Genomic DNA, 18,375 nt, shown 5'->3' on the forward strand with positions numbered 1-18,375 from the left:
ATTTTTGTTCAAAATCTATTTCCGTTCGAAACATTTGAAATAGAATATTTTTTCATCAGGAACAGTACGCACACACCCTTTGTATAAAACGTTCTCTCGCACCCGATGGGAACAACTTTATTCGTCTTTAGTTGTACTAAATATCATGGACGACTTGTGAAATCGTTTGACAGAGGATATTAGTATAAAATGATGCACCTAACAAATTATACGCCGATAAATTTGTTCATCCAATTTATAAAATGATCAAGTATGTAAACCTATAGTGGGGCTGACAATGTGACCAGTGCCGTCTTGAGTTCATCATAGAGTTCCTTGTACTCTGAGTGCTCTTTGATAAGCACCATGAGACTACCTCTTTTGACACCCATGGCACTACCGATATCTTGCCTAGAAGGTGTGTAACAATAGGGAATATTCTTGTCCTCGCACACAATTGGCAAATGACACATGATCTCCAAGGGGAACACATCTCCGGCAAATATGACCAGCCTGGAAAAAGAACATTTCCATGAAGATTTCCATGATCTCTTCGATTACAAAGAATGAAAAATAGGTAAACTCATTTTACCCTTCTTCTCCCTTGCGAAGATGCTTCTGTACATCTTTCAAACCATTCCGAAGGTAAGATTTTTGCTTGGCAGCTGAAACAATCACGTCACGGGTTAGGAACTCATGATCATACTCTCTAAATTCTCGGTGCACGGAATCGTTATTTAGCAAAGAGTCTCTCGATCCTAAATAGAATTACCTTTTTTGATGCATTTGTAAATCTTTTTACATAATTTCTTCGAAGCCATGGGTTTGGCTATTTGATTTGTGTACTTCAATTTTTCCTCGTAACTGCTTCCCACGTTATCGCCGCCGTCTCCTTCCTTCATGCTGTCGTCAACTTCCATTTTAACCGGCGATAGATCCATTTTATCCACGAACGACAACTAATTTTACCGAATAACTTTCGTAAATATCGTCCACGTGCCTCAGCGTACAGTTTATAGGTTACCGCGATCCACGTGCGATAGCTTCCATTTATTTACTGCGCGCACACCCACTCACCACACCACCACTGTTCCATTCTTCCACTTCCACTTCCACTGTTACATTGTTGTCAGAAAGTATTCGGTACATAACCTTCGCGCTGAAGTATAGTCAAAAGATAGACCTCAGTAAACTCTTGATTAATACGTTAATTAATCGAATACCGTGAACCCGTTCGTGAACGAATGGAAACGAAGAAATGCTTTATAACTTCTGCGATCCCCGTTTAAGACCAGAAATTCAATGCAGCACCGTTTCCACGGAAGGCTGCGAAGTGACAAATTTGATAAGCGACAGTGACAAAGGATTCTTAGCTTACGCTTGCATTAAGCCTCCTATAAACATCGACGTGAATTTTGTGTGTAACGTCTCCATCGATCATATTCTGATCTGGCCGCGAGTTGGTTCCCAGAAATCGTCAGGCTTCCAATTGTACGCGAAAACGAGTAACGATGTCAGTGTGCCTTACGTCTTACTGTCCACTGGATTTTTGGATTCCTCCAACGATGGATTGTTATTTTACCCGTCGAACGTCGACAGCGAAGCGATCTCTGCTCCGTCGACATTCTTAAAACGTTATATAAAACGTTCTCTCTGTCACTTAACGACATACGCGTGCAGTTTAAGAATATGCATATGCAAGACAGAGAATTCGGTGCCTGCGTTAGCTAAACTTCAAGTATGGGGAGTGGTATCGCCGCGTTGTGGCAAGGATACCGTGGCCAGTATCTCCGCTTTATGGTTCCAACAACGATCTTGCTCGTTGGAATCCGTGGAGGTGGACACACCTAAGGATAACGATACACCTGTTGCCATTGCAGCTGAGTGCGTATCAAAGCTTAGTTCGCAATCGGTGCAACATCTTCCGTTCCGTTTTAAAACTATATTCTGTTTCAGAGAAACTTTGGAATCAAGCCTAGAAGTGCCAGAATGTTTCTTGGACGCTATCACCTACGAGATCATGACCCAACCGATCGTACTGCCGAGTGGGAAGATAATCGATCAAACCACTTTGTTGAAACACGAGGAAACGGAAGCGTTGTGGGGAAGAAGATCGACGGATCCCTTTACGGGTCTGCCCTTTAGCGAAGATCGCAAGCCCGTCATAGCGAGCGGTTTGAAAATAAGAATAGATAAATTTTTGCTCGAGAACAGTAATGTGGAGGAAATAAAAAGACTGCCGAGAGTATTGGGTCGCGTTACATCGTCTTCTCGTGTCAGTGACACGAGAACCACTGAAGTTCCCAAATATCTATTAAGGAGTAACGCGACAAGTAAAACTCCTAAGTTGCATTCTCCTACGGTAAATGTACAAAAAAGGGAAAGTATTTGTCACAAACTGCCAGTCGTCGTGACATCTCGCAAAAGAAATGCTCACGTCGTTACCAAGCCAGCGAAGAGGAAAACGACTGCCGATTCTTGTACGAAAACGCGTAGCGACCAAGCAACCGTGCCGAACTCAACCGGAGACGATGAAACGGATATAAGTACAGCCGCGCTTAACTTGAAACGTTTTAACGCCATTCCAGAAACGAACACGTCAAGCACGGAAGTGATCGATTGTAGCTGCTGTTCCGAAACTATTTTTTATCGGCTTCCGTGCAATCATGTGCTATGCAGGAAGGTTTTGACATCGATTGAAAATAACCAATGTACATCCTGTGGCATGGATTACACGAACAGCCAAGTGGAGCGAATACACGAATAAACGCGTATATAATTATAATTTTTAATAAATATATGAAATTTGTTTACACTTTAATATTGCGAGCTTCGTTTCTCTTTATCGAACTTACAATGCCTAGCGACGTGTACCAAAGTTATGACAGACAGTTTCCGCCCCCTGCCAATTTTCTCTGTTGTGGAATATGCGTCGACGCGAATCAAAATGCATCATGATTTCACTACGACAGGTATCTCGCGTGTTGTTCGAACAAAGTGTCCACATAATTTGCCATTGTACAAAGTCTCATGTAAAAATTGAGAAGACAATCTTTAAGTAAAAACGCCTGTATCGTCAGCGTTCTCGTTCCGCGGAATTCCGTGAAATACTCAGTTCGATCAAATCGAATTACTCGGTATAGGGTCAAGGATACACACCTCCCGCTTTTGAATACTGAAAGATAGAGCAATACTCCACGACTTTCTTCTATTCGTTATAACACTTTAAATCCGCTACCCTGACTTTGCCTCTTGGCGACGTTGAACAATGATAACAGATAATTGCGGGAATCTGGAGATACGTAGAATGTGAGCGTGCGATCGTAATTTGGCGTAGAGCTCTCAAAAATATCAGATTGTACGTCGCTGTTGGTGGATACACTGGCCAGGCCGGTGCTGCTGGTTCGCACGTACTCGGCCACCCGCGCCCGCATTTCTCGGTCCATCTGTCGACAGAAATCGCATCTCGATCGTGTACCCGTATCGTAAAATGACGCGATCGCGGTATGCGTGTAAAACGCGTATCGTACCTCGTACGGAGCCGGAGATACAGATCTGTTATTGGTCTGCGACGTCTCGGGAGAACAGTACAAACAGATGGTCGATTCCAAATGATGCTCGGCGCTCGTCAAGTCTTTCAATAAAAATATCCTCTCCACGTTGTCTTCCGTCGTATTTACCAATAACAGCGCGTACCGCGTCAAAACCAAAGTCACGGCGCGACTACTACCCTGCTGGATCACGTAATCCGCGTTGGTCACGTGTAAAATATTCCCATGATCGTTCTCGAGAAACGGTAACAGCCACCACGCGTATCTGATGGTCGCGTTGTCGTTACCGGACGTGTATTGTACCACTGGTCGTTGTCGAGGCTGGAAGAACTCGTGGTTAACGATCTGCATCGATCGTACTTCGTTCCGTTCGAGATTCATTTACCGAAGGGAGAGAATTCCAGCCGGCTCCCTGGAGCAGTCCCTGTCCGGTCAGTGCGACTAGTTCCGCGGCTCCGCTCAAAGGTTTGGTGACCACCCCGACGAGACCGAGACCGACGCCGGTCACGAGACTCTTAGTCGACATCTCACCCGACCAAACTTGCTGCAAGGGATGATGCGCCAAGCCCGCGACCGCGGCTATGAAACGGATCAACGATGAAATCGCGCGATATCGAGCAACGATCAAGAGAAACGTGTCGTATACGTATGCACCTACCGAGAAGGCTCATCCCCAGGCCGGTCAAGCCTTGGTACAGTCCTTGTGCCATCCCTTGAGGTCGCATTCTCCGAGACTCCTCTTGTCGTTGAAGATGTTCCTCGTCCAGGGTCAAACGATCCAAGTTCCTAGCTACACTGGACGCCAACTTTGTCACGGAATTCAGTGTGCCTACGGGCATGAAGTTTCCGATCGGAAGATTTTTAAGACCGTCGGCGCGCGTCGGAACGCATTGAATACGCGTATGCCACTACCTGCTGTAACGTGTCTCATTAAACTGGCCGACCCGTGCGTTATACCCACGATGAAACCCCATGGACCTTGCAACAGACCTTGGAACGGAAGAGAAATGAAATCCCGAAGACCCGAACCAAGAGCTTGCGCCAAACTCCCGGGCGACCCCAGTATCTCCAACGATCCTACCACCCATCCTACAATCAATTTCCCGATATGAAATGTACAGCTTCGATTCAATTCGGTTCTCCTATTTTGTAATCCGTACCTGCTCCGAATATAGCGCCGGACAGGTAATGCATGGTGAGAGCATTGCCGAGTCTATACGGAGTAGTCAAGATGTTCTTCTTCTCGAAAGTGCCGAAATACAAAGGGGAATGATCCAAAGCGACGTACAAACGTACGGAGGTATGCACGCTCAACAAAATCGACAGAGGCTCTATCCTCAAATTTTGTAGCCTCAACGGGGCGCTCAATATTTTCGCATCGATCATTATATGATCAGGGACGTAGACACCCATGGTCGAGACCAATGTCCTCGTTTTCTTCGCGTCGTCCAACATCAAGAATCGGGGTGGCACCATCGACGACGCGTAATTCAACAATTGAGTGATATACGTGTCCTCGATGTAAGAGCTGACCGGCGCGATCTTTATACGAAGATCTTTCGACGCTGAAAAAGTAATTAACGCGTGTAAAACGAAACTGAACGATACTTACCAAATCTGGAAATTTTTCGAGTACCTGTCAGTCGCCCCTGATTCTCCAAAGTGTAATCGATCGCTATCAACGAGTTCTCTTTGATCCGTTCTATCCTACTGTTCAGACAACTGTTCGTATGAAACACTGTCTCCTTTGCCGTCAACGGACTTTGGCTGATCAGTACCACCGGAAAGTCGAATCCCCCCTGATCGAACAGCTGATTATCTAGTTGCAGATCGCCTACGAAGGCGCGCATATGCACAATCCTGGACCTGGCGTTCACGGCGACTATTAGGTCAGTCATGGACAAACTGGCCACCTCGATTCTCTGCGCGTTCTCGTTCATGTCATGCATAATATTGATGGTAATCCCGCGGAGGCAGACGGTGACGGAGCCTTCTCTGGGACTGTTCTCTTCGACGTCTTTCGCCTCGTCGTTCCCACCGATTTTCACGTTCTCCATGTCCGGTATTAATCGTCTGAGGTTTATCTGCGACGGAGTTCTCGCTTCCGGGTCTATTTCTGGGGTGTCTTCTTGAGCCGAGAAGAAAGTGGTCACCGAGGTCGAGCTCTCGGAACTCTGCACGTTGATCGTTCTCGCGTCGTCATCCGGGTCGTACTTCTCGCGCAACATTTCGACCTCTCTCGCTTCGTACTCCTTCCGCATCAGCCGACTCCTTATATCCCTCGCGGAAACCTCCACTTGCGATATCGGGACGATGCCGATGTACGTGGTGTAACAACGATTCTGCATGATCAGTTTAACGTCTCCGTAGGATGGTAGCCGAACGTACTGATCTATCGGCACGCTGGATATCGCCGATAGGTTTACACCCCTCGACCACCGCAGCTCCTTGCTTCTCGTCAGTTGCTCGTTGTGACCGTTGGTCACCGCGGCGAACAGCAATACGTTCGGGACATTAGTTACCGGTGCATCCGGTAGCCTGTTGCCGACGGAAGGAGTGGAATAATGACAAGTCGCGTTGCTCTCCACTTCGCAGGTCCACGCGAAGTGAGCGGTGTCCGGTACTATTCCACTCGCGGTTTCGTTCGCCTGACCCAACAGAATCTTGAATACGCAAGTGTTCTCGATCAAAAATTGAGGATGATCATCCGCGTGAATCATTATGAACGTCGTACCCCTGTCCTCTTGGATCGTAATGACTACGGGCATGGTACCGGAACCGTTCGGAACGGCAACGCATTTGCGACCGAGACCCTGATCCACTCGGACCGGGCAAGACCACTTGTGCCCCAGACTCAGAGACACGTAGAGAACGAGAGGCTCGACGACGTCCTCCGTGTACAGAGTGTACCACTGACTGATCGGTATGCCCTGTTTCTGATCGTCGGACGGCGAGATGTTAAGGCTGTACGGGGTCAGGTCGTTGGGCAGTTCGAGCCTGGTCGCGTCTTCGTGGACCGCCAGAGAGGCTACGCATAATTCTTGAGACGTCAAATTGCTGATAACGTGGCTGCTCGTCACGCGTACGAGACGCATATCCTCATGCATGCTGGAGTTTATGCTCATGATCGATATACTCGACCCGCAGTCGACGCAGGACTTGACGTTCCCTTCGACGGGAATCAGTCCACCGATTCTCGGCATGTAGAAACTCTGGCTCCAGTCGGGTCGAGCCAGTTGCAATGCCTGTGAGGTGTAGAACGTATCGCCGATTCCAACGCACAAGTGGAAGGTGCCTTCGAGCTTCGGTGGCGTCACGATCCCGTAATGGGGTATCTGACAGAGCTCGATGTCTTCCGAGACGAGGGACAAATGGCAACCCATGGAATTCAACATGAAGCACCAAGGTTGCAGTTCCAGCAACAGAGTGCTCGAGATCAATCCGGCGTCCTGGTACTTCACTTGGACGTGTGTCTGCGGTTGCTCCGCGGATATCCATTCTTCTACTTCGTCGTCTTGGAACGGCCATTCCGCTTCGTCCCTCTGATTCTCGAGATCCCGCAGGATCGCGTCTATGTCCTCGAGCTCCGGTCTTCGGAAGAACTTCCGCTGATCCACGGAGCTGTACGACAATGGGACATAAGGATTCGACGTGGAGACTCCGGATTCCAATTGGAACGTCAACTGATGGAAGTGTTCGAAGGTTCCGGGACAGTAGAGTTGCTGCCTCTCGCCCCGACCGTTCACCATCGTGCTCAACGATATTTTCAACGAAGGCGTGTCCATCTGCACTCTGGCCGGCACCGGTAAATGCGAGCGGATCATATAGAGCGGGCTGAGCACGGCCAGCACCTTCATCTTTTCCTGGATCGTCTGCGTCACTATTCGTACCCAAATGCTCAGAAATTGGCCACGCTCTTGGAGCGGCACCTTGACGAGCCATGGCTGTCCCCATTTCGCATTGGGTCGAAGGGGAATGTCTCCTGTCCAGGACAGATTCGGCAGATTCGTGAACCGTAAGCGTATCGCCATCTTCTTGGTCCCATCGAGTATGACGGAGGGCGGTCGACCCTTACCAGCGACCTGATACACGTCCTTCAGCACGGTCACCTTCGACCCGATGTCGGAATCGTATTTGACCAATTTCATCTCGAAATTATCGATCAACTGATTCGAGACGACGAGCTGCCCAGAGAAGGTCACGAGCTTCTGAGTGGCCGAGAGCGACGTGACGCTCACGAACGCGGACGCTTTCGTCGCGGAATTGTAAAACTCGACCGCTTGAATCCCGTCGATGCCGACGGGGAACGGTTTGCTCCAGAGCCAAACGTTTTCCTCGATCGCGACGCGTAACATCTTGTTCCCGACGTTTCGCCATGAATAGAAGCTGCATTGCCTGCTCTCCAACAGTACGTTGTCTCCCGTTCCGCTTTGACCGAAAAGGACTGAGACGTTGCTGTCGTTGGCAACGACGTACCGCGTGAACAGGATCGGGCTCCGAGTCTCCTCCTCCATAGAGGCGCACCATAAGTGCAAGGAGACGGCGAGAGTGTGAGCCACGGTTGGGCTCAACTTCAACGAGAACGGACTGCATGTCAACGTGACATCCGTCTTGTCTGACAAGGAGAGTTGGAATCTCGCTTCGAGGGGATCCAGCACCTCTTGCATTGTCAAATGACCGTAATCGAGCACGTGCACCCCGAACGTGCCGCCGACATCGATCAGCGTAGAGCCGTCTATCCATCTATTCAGCACGAGGACGGCTCCCTTGTGCTCCAGCGTCACGAAGCTTTGAGTCTCCGGTATCGTGCCTCTCAGAGTGTAATTTTTCAACGGAGGCTGCAAATTGTCGTACATGGACGCGCTTACGTGGTTGTACATGGACACGTGAATCGCATCGATGTTCAGGGCGGCTTGTACGTTCGGTATGATCGAGGAGTTGAAATACGAATCTATGCGTAGGCAGGCGGCGAGAACGCGAGCCGAGATGATGGTCTTCGATAGGGGACGGTTGTTGTTCGACAGAAGAACTACGCGCCATATGCAAGCTACCGCTCTCGAAGGAGCCTTCTCGGGAAGTTCCAGACGATAAGAATCGGTTTCCGATAGATAAAAATCGGCGTATCGCTGATAACACATGTGACAGTCGCTCCAATACTCAAGTGCGCAGAGCACCTTGTCTGTATATCCGTTGTCTGAGTCCAGCGTTTCGAACGGAACCGGAGAGACATGTATCTTCGTCAACGTCCTCGGTTGCGGATACCTCCAAGCCATCGATTGTTGAGGATAGGTGAAGAAGATTACCTGATACGGAAACGGCAGTTCTTCCGCGTTTCCATTCACGAATTGGAACGCGCCTGCCTTCAAATCGTCCTTGTAATGCTGCTCGGTGGACAACACGAGTTGCTTCTCGTCATTTTTGGACTTTGCGGGACGAGCGGTCAACTCGTTCAATAGCAATTGGCAATCTTCCATCACGTTCCGAATTATTTTTATTTGTTCCGGACCGAAATCTATGTAGAGACTGTCGCTGTCCGCTTGTATTTGTATCTGCGGGACGGAATCGATGTTCAACCAACTCTCCCAGAGCAAGCACACGGTCACGTTGCAACACCACGGATTCAACAGGACCTTTACGTTTCCGTTGAGGGTCGCCGATACGATGAACGAATCTATCGAGGTGTTCGAGTATATTCTGTCGGGTCTCGAGAGGGACGAAATATTTCCAGACAGCGAAGCGAAGCTGATCAATATCTCCGCGCCGGAATCGGTCTTGAGAGAAAGCACGATCTGCTTCGTACACATGTTTAAATCGGGCCAGTACGCTTTTTTAGTTATCACCGACGGAGGTGGAGTTTTGGCATCGTCGGGCCGATCGGACGATACCGCTGCCGCTTCTCGTTGTTCCGCGAAGCATGACGATATCTTCTCTTTTATAATCCGTACCTGATGCAACCGTGACAGAGAGAAATAAATTTTCGTCGGTCTGCCCATGTCGACGAAGAACTGAGAATTCTTCCCTAGAGCTTTCTCACACTTGATCGTTACGAAAGACGGAGGAATGCCCGTGTCCGGATGCAAATCGCCGTTCTTCGTTTCGATCATGAACACTTTAAAGTCTTTCGACGTTGGTATCGAGATCGAGTCCTGGCCATCTCCGCCTCCGAGTGCCATCGTCACATCGAAACACGACACTTGCAACTTCTGCGAAGGGTGCTGCTGCGAGAAATAAATGTTCGGCTGATTAATCATTACGTAGAACAGCGGCTGTTTCCGACTCTCCGTCTCATCCTCTTCGATTTCGTTTATGTCGACCTCGTACTCCCCCGTGGACGCTTGACGAACGTCGTACAGGACGAACGTTATCTTTCCGCAGTTGACTAGGAATTCGAACGGCGAAAGAATCGCGGTATCCGGGGACGCCGTTTTACCGATGACCGTGGAGTTCACGCTAGACGTTTCGAAGTCTATACCGCTGTCCTTCGTGAAATCGACGTCTATGTCGTCGCTCGGTTGCTTTGTCCACGTGATCTGCTTCATAGCTGCTACGGTTGAAGGCGGTTTCGGCGATGCGTCGACGGTGACCGCGTTTGTTCCTCGTTCGAAGCACTCGGACAGCAAGTGTTTCAATTCGTTGTTCAAGATCGAGATCAACTGTATCTGCTCGAGGTTTATCGTCACCTCGATGTCCGTGATGCAGTTCACTTCGATCGCACTTCCGCACACCGTGACGTCCGGTTTGAACAGAACGGGAGGCGCGATGATCAGACACAAGTCGAACTTCGACAGAAGTGGAAGCGTAGAGAATTGCTGCTCCAGGCTGCTTCCGTGTCCGAGCTTGTTCCATTCCAGCGCTGGATTCTCGTTCATCGTGTAAAGATAAGATTGCGACATCTTCTTGTTTATGCTCACGTGATAGTTCTTCCAAGTGGTCGTGTGAGCGCATATGCTCTTTACGTTGATCTGATATTGTCGGTCTTCCACCGCGGAGCCGGGTATGCTCAAGATGTTAGCTTGAGCCGCGAGCTGATATATGTCCAATCTCAGAGGCGTACGGCAAACCGGATTCTCCGCGTGCGGTGCGATACGAATTCCGTCCAGCTGAACGATCAATAGATCATGCTGTGGTTTGGACTTTGTCACGTTGGACGCAGGTAACATCAGCCTGAGCCCCTTGAAATCGAGGTATATCAGTGGCAACGATTCGTTGTCCAAATTCGCGATACTGCTCAACCGTCGCGTCACGTTTTGCTCGGGGATCTCGATCGGATCTTTCTCGGCGGATCGACAGAAACATATCAGGGGTTTTAACAGTTGTATATACCTACTGGCTATAGTGAGCGGCAGAATGACGTCGACCATTTGAATTTTGATCACCACTTCGGAGATATAACCGTTAGTGGTCACGGTCGTTTCCGTCGTTACGTCCTTCTGAAAGTGTAACGAGAAATGAATGCGTCGATCAGGCGTTATTCTTTTTAATCGTTCGGAAATGGTAACGCACCTTCGGGTTCTTGTGCCGTTTGTAAGTACCCCAACGCGTGTGAACGTTCCCCGATTTCGCTCGAGTCAAAGTAAAACTCAAGAAGCCGGAGTCGTCACCTTTCTCTAAATTATCCTCCCTTCCGCACAATACCGCGCCTACGTATTCACCGATGTCCCACGTCGGCGAATTCGGCGCTCTGTTCGTAAAAACAATCATTATCAATCTCGTTTCGCTGGACCGGGCCCATGATCACCCACACTATCGACTTCCTACCTCGTATAGTGATATATGGTGACTGTTGTAATCTTATTTTTTAATTTAAAATAAACTGGCTGCAAGTCAATGGAGGTGATAATATCCTCCAGCTCTAGGACCAGTTTCAGCGAGGGTGCGGTCTCTTTCTCCGTTACGTACAACTTGATCGCGATTTTAGTTATCGTCCACTGAATCCACGCCGTCAGGACTAGTTGGTCGGAGTCTACGAAGAACGCGTACCACCGTGTAAAAAAGATGTACGAAATACGTTTCGACAGTAGTAGATACCTGATGCGACATCCTCTCTCGAGGTCGAGACGGTCGAATTCGTAGTCGTGTCCTCAGGGTACAGTAATTGCGTCGGTGTAGACGGAGTTTGCGGTATAATGGGAACGACTATGTGTGCCTCGGTATTCATTTGACCGCCGACCATAACGCTCTTGTCACTGCTGGTCGTGACTCGCATCGCATTCGATATGCTAGAAATTATTTTGCTCACGAACACTACCTATAATTTTTCGAGATCAGTTGCGCGTGACACACTATTACGTATGGAAAGACGTGGAACGGCTCTGTACTCTGATACCTGTTCTTCTGATATGGATACGATGATCGGAGTGTTGTCGATATGAACGCAAATGCCGAGAGCAGATAGAGCACTTGCCCCGGACGGAGACGTTACGAGTTTGGTTGTGAGCGCGACCGTAGCGTTCAACGAGACTTTTTTAATGAAGTTCTTCTGCGTCTGTTGTTGCAACATGTAACAATGAAAGTCTACGAGACTCAACGTCCACGGGAAGCTCTGTACTTCTGTAACAGATTTCTACGATGAAGATGATCGGTCGGTCGACGTGTCTCTCTCTTCACTTACTGTTTGTCCACATCGATCTCGGTAATTGAACCGGCAATTCCTGCAGGTGAGGCGCGAGTAACTCGAAGTTCACGTTGGACGAGTGAACGAGGAGGGACGGCAATTTGACGATCAACATTTGCAACGTGTCATCGCCTCTTAGCGCTTTGTCTTTGGCTTCTTCTATACCTGACATAATTCGAAAAAGAACGACGTTACGAGGGATCCGAGACGGACGGTATCGAAACGAGTACGATCTATGTCTGCCTACCATACGAACCGATACCGCTCATCGTAATCGACGGTATATAAATGACAATATGCCCAACAGATCCACTTAAGACAAGACCGCACCACCATGGATACAGATCTGCTAATCTGGCCAATATTCCCAAATGCTGTAAGCTCTACCACAGATTAATTCAATGTAACTAGTAAACCGATCACAGAAACGACGACCTCGTCGAATTCTGATAAAAACTAAGCGTCGTCGTCGAATCCAATTAAGCGATTTACGTACTTGTCCTTCGGTCTCCGATTTCGAATCGTGTTTCTTCCGAGTTCCGTCGTTCTGAGCGGTTTTCGATTTTTCCGTGGCCACGATCGACTTCCGTTTCTCCTTGTCCGAGGAACTGTGCACGCTTTCGTGCAAACTGGGAAACGTTTTCTTCTTCGTACCGGCATCGGAAGACGCGCCTTCGAAATGCTGCTGCATCTCGGGTCGCGTCGTGCACAAAGTGCCCAGACTGTAATACGTGACCCGGTACTCGAGCCACTTGAAGAGCAACGGGTCGAGCGAAGCTCTGATGTCCGCCACTTGGAGCGAGATCAAAGGTGGATGAGTCTGTTTGTCGACGTTCCGCGGGAACTGTATCACAGCCTTCAGCAACGACTTGTTCTCTATATCGCTAAATAACACCAGTAAACGTCGTTGCGTAACATTCATCGAACGTCGCTGCCAAGGTAATTTCTAATCGGTCGATATACCAACCCATGAACGTTGGTCTCCGGCCCCGAGAATATAAACGCTTGTTGCGTTTCGTCGAGGGCGAACATCTTTACTGAATTTATGTTCAGCTCGTTGGAAACCGTCACTGAGGAATTTAACTTCCTACAATTCACGTTCTCCAATAGCAACTCCAAGTACACGGGATCTGAAGTGTCGATGACGCGACGCGAATTAGATACGTCGTTGATCGACCGACGATTCAAATAGTAACGCGAGGCCTACCTGTTTCTTGACAGGCGTCGTTGAACAAAGAGGAGCACACGAGGGGGTTGCTCGTGTCCTTCGAATCGAGAATCGACGTCAGAATAGACACTCCGACCATTAACTTCGCTTTGGTTCCGGTGAGCGTGACGCTGTCAACGTGCAGCGCGTACATTTCAAGGATCAAATCGACATCTCGCCAATACTGCGGGTACAATAATTTCTTTATCTTGCATTCGATCATGCAAGGCATTATCATCGACGTGTGACAACTGTTCGTCAAGTACAATTGACTTCTCGCTCCGTTCACCTACAATCATATACCATTTCGTTTCAGCATGCGTCCCACCCTAATTTCTCATTTTTCAATTACCTGTAACGTCATGATCTTATGACACTGATCGAACATGTCGTACGGGAGATCGGTCTGTTTGGACGCGCAAGCCACGAGCCTGAACGGGTACAAGGGTTGCAATACGGTTAACGTTACATCGTCGCATTCGATGCTCGCGAAGGGGTCGTCCGTGAGCGCGGGCGTCAAAGGCGTCGTCTGAACAGCATTAAGCCAACGTGAACATGAAAGTAATTGATACATTACACATCGTTACGTACTCTGCTCTCGACGATCTTTCGTTGACGAGGTAATCCGGTGATCGTGTGATCCGCTAATTGTAACTGGATGGACGCTTTCACTACTATCAATTTTGTCTCGACCATGGACACGTTCTCCCGCAGAGCCTCGTACTCCTCTAATGTGACCGGCGGAAGCTCGTCGACGAGTGGATCTAATGAGTAACGACCCATGTACATGTAAATCTGTTCGCGCAATGTGAACGTAACGACGAACGCACCTGGTTTCGTAACGAGATATGGACTGTAATCATAATTTGCGGCGGCTTGCTTTATCGTCTCGAGACGATGGAAGACACCCGAGCACATTCTGATCGTCAAGTCACCGACGACGTATCTCATCACTCGATGTTCCCGGAAATTACTAAAGAGAGAATTACTCTACTTCCCTTTCTAATCATCCGCTGATTCGATTGAGTTACCTGTATTCAAAATTAGATCCGAACTCCGCTAATTTCTCAGGCGTTATATCGTCCGGGAGTTCGACGCAGTGAACATAATCCATGACGAACGCGGGATACCGCTCCCTCAGCCGATCCTCTGAATTTAAATGACTCATAAGAATTGACACGACGACTACGAAAGAATATCGTTACCTGATACTGTACACAGATAGTAATATATCCCTTGCTTGTACTCTCTCTTTTTTCCCTTGTTCTCCACCGACTCGTCGTCGAACAGCGAGTCTTTTAAATAATCGGCGTTCAGTTTACCAGCGACCAAATACAAAGGCGGCTAAACGACAGTCGTACGTTAAACGTCAGAAGTTTAATTTTCGATATACGTACGAGTAATACGAAAGTGCAGCGGGTGATATTACTTGAGCCCCGTCGACCACTTCGAGGTGTCCGCAACTACAGGTCCCCCTTGGATACACGCGTATGCAACCCATCCCGATTTGGAAGCTGGTCATCGCGATCCCTTGTAACAACGTCTCGAACACGACGCCGTTCAATCGCAGCGTTAAGAAAGACTTGTATCGGAGCTTTCGCGATTTGTAAAACAGTTGCTCCTTGATATTTTCCACTGTCTATATACAGAAGCAACAAATAAGATTCCGAACAGATTCCAGATCTGATGCACGCGTACCTTAAAAGTTAAAGTGGCGTCTTGCACGTACACGCCTAAATGTATCGTATGTCCGGAATAAGCCATTTGTTGCTCGCTGGACCAGTCGTTGTCCCAGTCAATAGGTAGTAAAGACGATACCATGTTCCAAGCCCATCCTCCCCATCCCGTGTTCTCGGCACCGGTCCCACCGATGTGATCCGTATCATCTTGAGTACCGTCTTCCCTCTCTTCGGCGGAGATCAAGGATCTCTCTTTACTGGACGGGAACTGTTTCGTTTGCAGGGCCATTATCAATGCGGCCAGTCTGAGCAACATGGGCACCTGCTGTTCCGTTATGCTGAATTCCATTTTTTGACAATGTAGATCTAATCGCGTAATAGAAGCTCTCCTCGCAGTGTTACTGTGATAGTTTATGATCAAGCGTATGACGACCGAACATCGGTATAGAACGGGATCCTGATATATCTCTATCTTCCCAGACGCGTCCATTTTATCTAAACACAGCGTCAGATCTTGAATGGTAATTACTTTCCTGAGCATGACCTCGTACAATATAACATCGGTGAACGCTGGCTCCCATTTATTATCGACGGTTTGCATACTCAAAAATCTGACGTTGACACTGAGAACGATGTCCTCTTCCACGTATTTTAGAATTAAATTATTACAATTAATCGTTATGTTATTTACAACTTTCGTCACTATGCTTTTTATGTATCCAGGAGGCGCTTCTTCCTGTGATATCTCCTGCCTCTTCTGCGAGGTCGAGGGATTGCTTTCCATGTTATTATCATCTTTCAATTTTAAAATGCACTCTAAAACATCGACGACGATTCAATACAGGGGACATGTTTCATCGGACGAAAGGAGATGACCGTATAGTTTGCTTTTACCTATTGTATTAATAGTAATTACGATCGGCTCCGAGTTGATCTTTACCCAAGGAACATGAATGAGCAGTTCATGTATGTGACCACTGACAAAGACGAACGGAAGGTTCAATTGTTCCTCCAATACCTCTAGCCGCAAGTCGAGATTTTGAAACGACGCATCACCACCCCATAAAGAAACCTGAAATCCAATATAGCACCGTAAACATCCTCGTCATTACCCGCTGGTAATCATCTCGCATATGATCCCGATCTACCTGAGATTGTTCCGGCTTAAAATTCTTTACATATTTCTCGACATAACTAAGAATCACTGGAGTAATGTATGACTCCAATTTGAACATCGTGGAGGACCGTTCAACGCATTCCACATACTCCCCGAGGTTTGACAAATTCGTATGAGCTTAAAGTGTGTCAACAATTTATTTTCCAGTCTGTCGGTACATCGACAGAAGCAGCGACGAACATGACAGGAAAAAGTTGGCGTTGAACCATTTGGTGCGTACGGTATTTAATTAAAAATTCGAGAGCACGAGTCCGTCGTCTGGAAGCAGTAGAGATTATTTTTGAGTAACGCGTTCGGACGATCTCGAAACGGTCAGGGAGTGGACGGACGAAATTAACGTGGAAAAGCATGGGACACAAACGAAAATGATATGCGCGTGCAAACTGACGAGTAAAAATGAAAATTGTCAAGAGGAGGACGAAGCATCGCTGTTGCGAGGTTGCAGAAGAGTAGAAAGTAGGGTAAACAGAATCGATAGGCGGTTTGAAAAATGTATTTTTATTGTTTCTTGGTTGCGAGCGACGACAACAGAAATATGAATGAGTCGTAATAGACTCCGATTCGACGTTCGTAAAGAGTCATATTAACCTCGTCGTCGTGTATTCGGCGGTCGATTACGCATCGGTTTCAGGTAGAAGAATACACGCTGAGAACACGTATCCTCGCATGTTCGTTCCGGCGAAACGTTGAATTGAACAATTTCCAATTGGCCAGTCTTTAATCGTAATTTTCCGACTTTCAGATACGATCTTATCTCTGCTCACTCCGCTTCCTGCCACTAAATAACCTTTACGACGATCCGACGACGAGGAGCACCCACGCAAGCAGCTGCTGCATGTGCACGACGACAGGAATCCGCATGCGCGACACTTTGGAGGTGCATATTTTAAAATTTGAATCGAATCAAGAACGAAAACGCGCGTGTATCCTGACAATTCACTATGGATTGCATTGCTTGCATTGAAAATTTATGTACAGGCGTGACAAGGACGAATAAAATGGAAGTAGAAACGAATGAACTTTGTTCGTATCCTACCTCGATATCGCTTGAACTCGGTCCCCGGGGTTCGCAAAAATCGTTTCTCCTTTGTCCTTCAAATTTTCCAGCAGCTCGACGACGTTCAATTCGTATCGCACGCGATTCAGCTTTTCCATCATTCTTTCGAACGAATAATGGCACACGTACTTACGTATTTTGCGAATCGCGACTATACGAAACCCGCGATCGATCGTCGCATCGCTGAATTATTGAAGAGGAGAGTCGGTTTAGAGGGATTGCCTACGGAAACACTGAAAGAGCGACTCGTACGTAAACCGCCCACGCTTCTAGATCGTCTCGAGATTCCTTCCGCGTGTACTGTCCGTGATCATAATTTCCATCGCGGCGTGTGCAGGCGAAATTTAAAGAAAATCGAAACATCAGACAAGGATTACTCAGACCGACGCACAGACAAGTCTTGGAAGTCGTCGCTTTTATATTGAACGTGAATCCCGACCTCCTGGAAGAAGGAGTCATTGACAAAAACGAATACATCAATGTGTTCGACAATTTCTTTATGAAAGATGGGAAGCGCGCGATAATCATACACTATCAATCGATGGAACCACCCCCGTTCGGTAAACTTCCTTTCCTACTCTTCGTTCTTCCTACTCATTATTCATCTTGTTCGTTGATCGTGGAACGTCTCCAAGACAGAATCGGGAAGATGGAGTCCACAGTACGAACGCGAGACTCAAATGATAAGGTGTTGCGTGACCGATGGGTTGACCGAGCAACTCTCTGGCAAATGCGTCATAGTCTACAGACTAAAGTCGGACATAGACTTCGAATCGAAGCACCTCCTCGAAGTAGGTTCACCGTACGATTGGAGAACGTCTAACTTTCTAATTTCGTGATTAACTCGCGATCCTCAAACAGGAAACGTTTTACGCCTACGCGGAAGTCGACGCCGCGTCGCAAGCACTGGCAGCGATATCGGAATTGATTCTGAGACTGAACTTACCAGCGATAGTCGCCAACACGGTATGGGGTGAACTGTCAAAGACCGAGGCCGGCGAGAAAGTGAAGAATAATTTTATTTGCGATTTTCGAGACTTTTGCGAATTCCTAAGCAGTAAGATATCGTCATTGTTTCGACCGAGTCGATTTAAGGATGTATTGGCTATAC

At 47.9% G+C, this 18,375-nt stretch overlaps 4 protein-coding genes across 6 annotated transcripts in view; 2 read left to right on the forward strand and 2 right to left on the reverse strand.

Moving 5' to 3' along the window:
* Nucleotides 1–75: 75 nt before the first annotated feature.
* Nucleotides 76–1,035, reverse strand: NHP2 (NHP2 ribonucleoprotein). The gene is made up of 3 exons (XM_018030822.2): nt 752–1,035; nt 572–644; nt 76–492 (listed from the first exon to the last, which is right to left on the reverse strand). The coding sequence occupies exons 1-3, from the start codon at nt 918–920 to the stop codon at nt 261–263; spliced, it is 474 nt and encodes a 157-aa protein (XP_017886311.1). The 5' UTR covers nt 921–1,035; the 3' UTR covers nt 76–260.
* A 63-nt stretch (nt 1,036–1,098) lies between these two features.
* LOC108628779 (RING finger protein 37) lies at nt 1,099–2,800 on the forward strand. Its single transcript, XM_018030947.2, has 2 exons — nt 1,099–1,863; nt 1,936–2,800. The coding sequence occupies exons 1-2, from the start codon at nt 1,238–1,240 to the stop codon at nt 2,744–2,746; spliced, it is 1,437 nt and encodes a 478-aa protein (XP_017886436.1). The 5' UTR covers nt 1,099–1,237; the 3' UTR covers nt 2,747–2,800.
* Vps13B (vacuolar protein sorting 13B) lies at nt 2,754–17,370 on the reverse strand. 3 transcript variants are annotated; one of them, XM_026816730.1, is made up of 26 exons: nt 16,796–17,370; nt 16,179–16,465; nt 15,925–16,102; nt 15,050–15,846; nt 14,781–14,990; nt 14,557–14,695; nt 14,383–14,500; nt 14,182–14,324; nt 13,943–14,115; nt 13,704–13,880; nt 13,352–13,640; nt 13,112–13,274; nt 12,641–13,028; nt 12,392–12,518; nt 12,142–12,309; nt 11,857–12,080; nt 11,559–11,778; nt 11,289–11,493; nt 11,034–11,211; nt 5,167–10,960; nt 4,691–5,095; nt 4,443–4,619; nt 4,189–4,359; nt 3,916–4,109; nt 3,510–3,851; nt 3,195–3,425 (listed from the first exon to the last, which is right to left on the reverse strand). In XM_026816730.1, the coding sequence occupies exons 2-26, from the start codon at nt 16,263–16,265 to the stop codon at nt 3,195–3,197; spliced, it is 11,298 nt and encodes a 3,765-aa protein (XP_026672531.1). In that variant the 5' UTR covers nt 16,266–16,465; nt 16,796–17,370. The 3 variants fall into 3 exon arrangements, with proteins under 3 accessions (XP_017886434.1, XP_026672531.1, XP_017886433.1); XM_018030944.2 differs by having other exon boundaries at nt 12,392–12,527; XM_018030945.2 differs by lacking the exon at nt 16,796–17,370 and having other exon boundaries at nt 2,754–3,425; nt 12,392–12,527; nt 16,179–16,265.
* Nucleotides 17,370–18,375, forward strand: part of kl-3 (dynein heavy chain 8, axonemal kl-3) — a 19,837-nt gene continuing 18,831 nt past the window's right edge. The window contains exons 1-4 of the mRNA XM_026816758.1: nt 17,370–17,512; nt 17,602–17,824; nt 17,904–18,055; nt 18,126–18,321. Of these exons, the coding sequence (XP_026672559.1) occupies nt 17,381–17,512; nt 17,602–17,824; nt 17,904–18,055; nt 18,126–18,321 (703 nt within the window). The 5' untranslated portion in view covers nt 17,370–17,380. The remainder of the gene's footprint in view (nt 17,513–17,601; nt 17,825–17,903; nt 18,056–18,125; nt 18,322–18,375) is intronic.

Source organism: Ceratina calcarata, unplaced genomic scaffold (assembly GCF_001652005.2).
Source record: "Ceratina calcarata isolate Rehan_Ccalc_2016 unplaced genomic scaffold, ASM165200v1 scaffold54, whole genome shotgun sequence".
Lineage (NCBI taxonomy): Eukaryota > Metazoa > Arthropoda > Insecta > Hymenoptera > Apidae > Ceratina > Ceratina calcarata.

What these genes read in the sequence shown, in the direction of transcription:
- NHP2 (XM_018030822.2), bottom strand. Translation starts at nt 920, where the DNA reads ATGGATCTATCGCCGGTTAAAATGGAAGTTGACGACAGCATGAAGGAA. An exon ending in TTACAAATGCATCAAAAAAG is followed by an intron (nt 645 to 751) that starts GTAATTCTATTT and finishes TGATTGTTTCAG; the next exon opens with CTGCCAAGCAAAAATCTTAC. An exon ending in CTTCGCAAGGGAGAAGAAGG is followed by an intron (nt 493 to 571) that starts GTAAAATGAGTT and finishes TTCTTTTTCCAG; the next exon opens with GCTGGTCATATTTGCCGGAG.
- LOC108628779 (XM_018030947.2), top strand. Translation starts at nt 1,238, where the DNA reads ATGCTTTATAACTTCTGCGATCCCCGTTTAAGACCAGAAATTCAATGC. An exon ending in CCTGTTGCCATTGCAGCTGA is followed by an intron (nt 1,864 to 1,935) that starts GTGCGTATCAAA and finishes ATTCTGTTTCAG; the next exon opens with AGAAACTTTGGAATCAAGCC.
- Vps13B (XM_018030945.2), bottom strand. Translation starts at nt 16,265, where the DNA reads ATGTTCAAATTGGAGTCATACATTACTCCAGTGATTCTTAGTTATGTC. An exon ending in ACGCCACTTTAACTTTTAAG is followed by an intron (nt 14,991 to 15,049) that starts GTACGCGTGCAT and finishes TTCTGTATATAG; the next exon opens with ACAGTGGAAAATATCAAGGA. An exon ending in TATCTCCGGCTCCGTACGAG is followed by an intron (nt 3,426 to 3,509) that starts GTACGATACGCG and finishes TTCTGTCGACAG; the next exon opens with ATGGACCGAGAAATGCGGGC.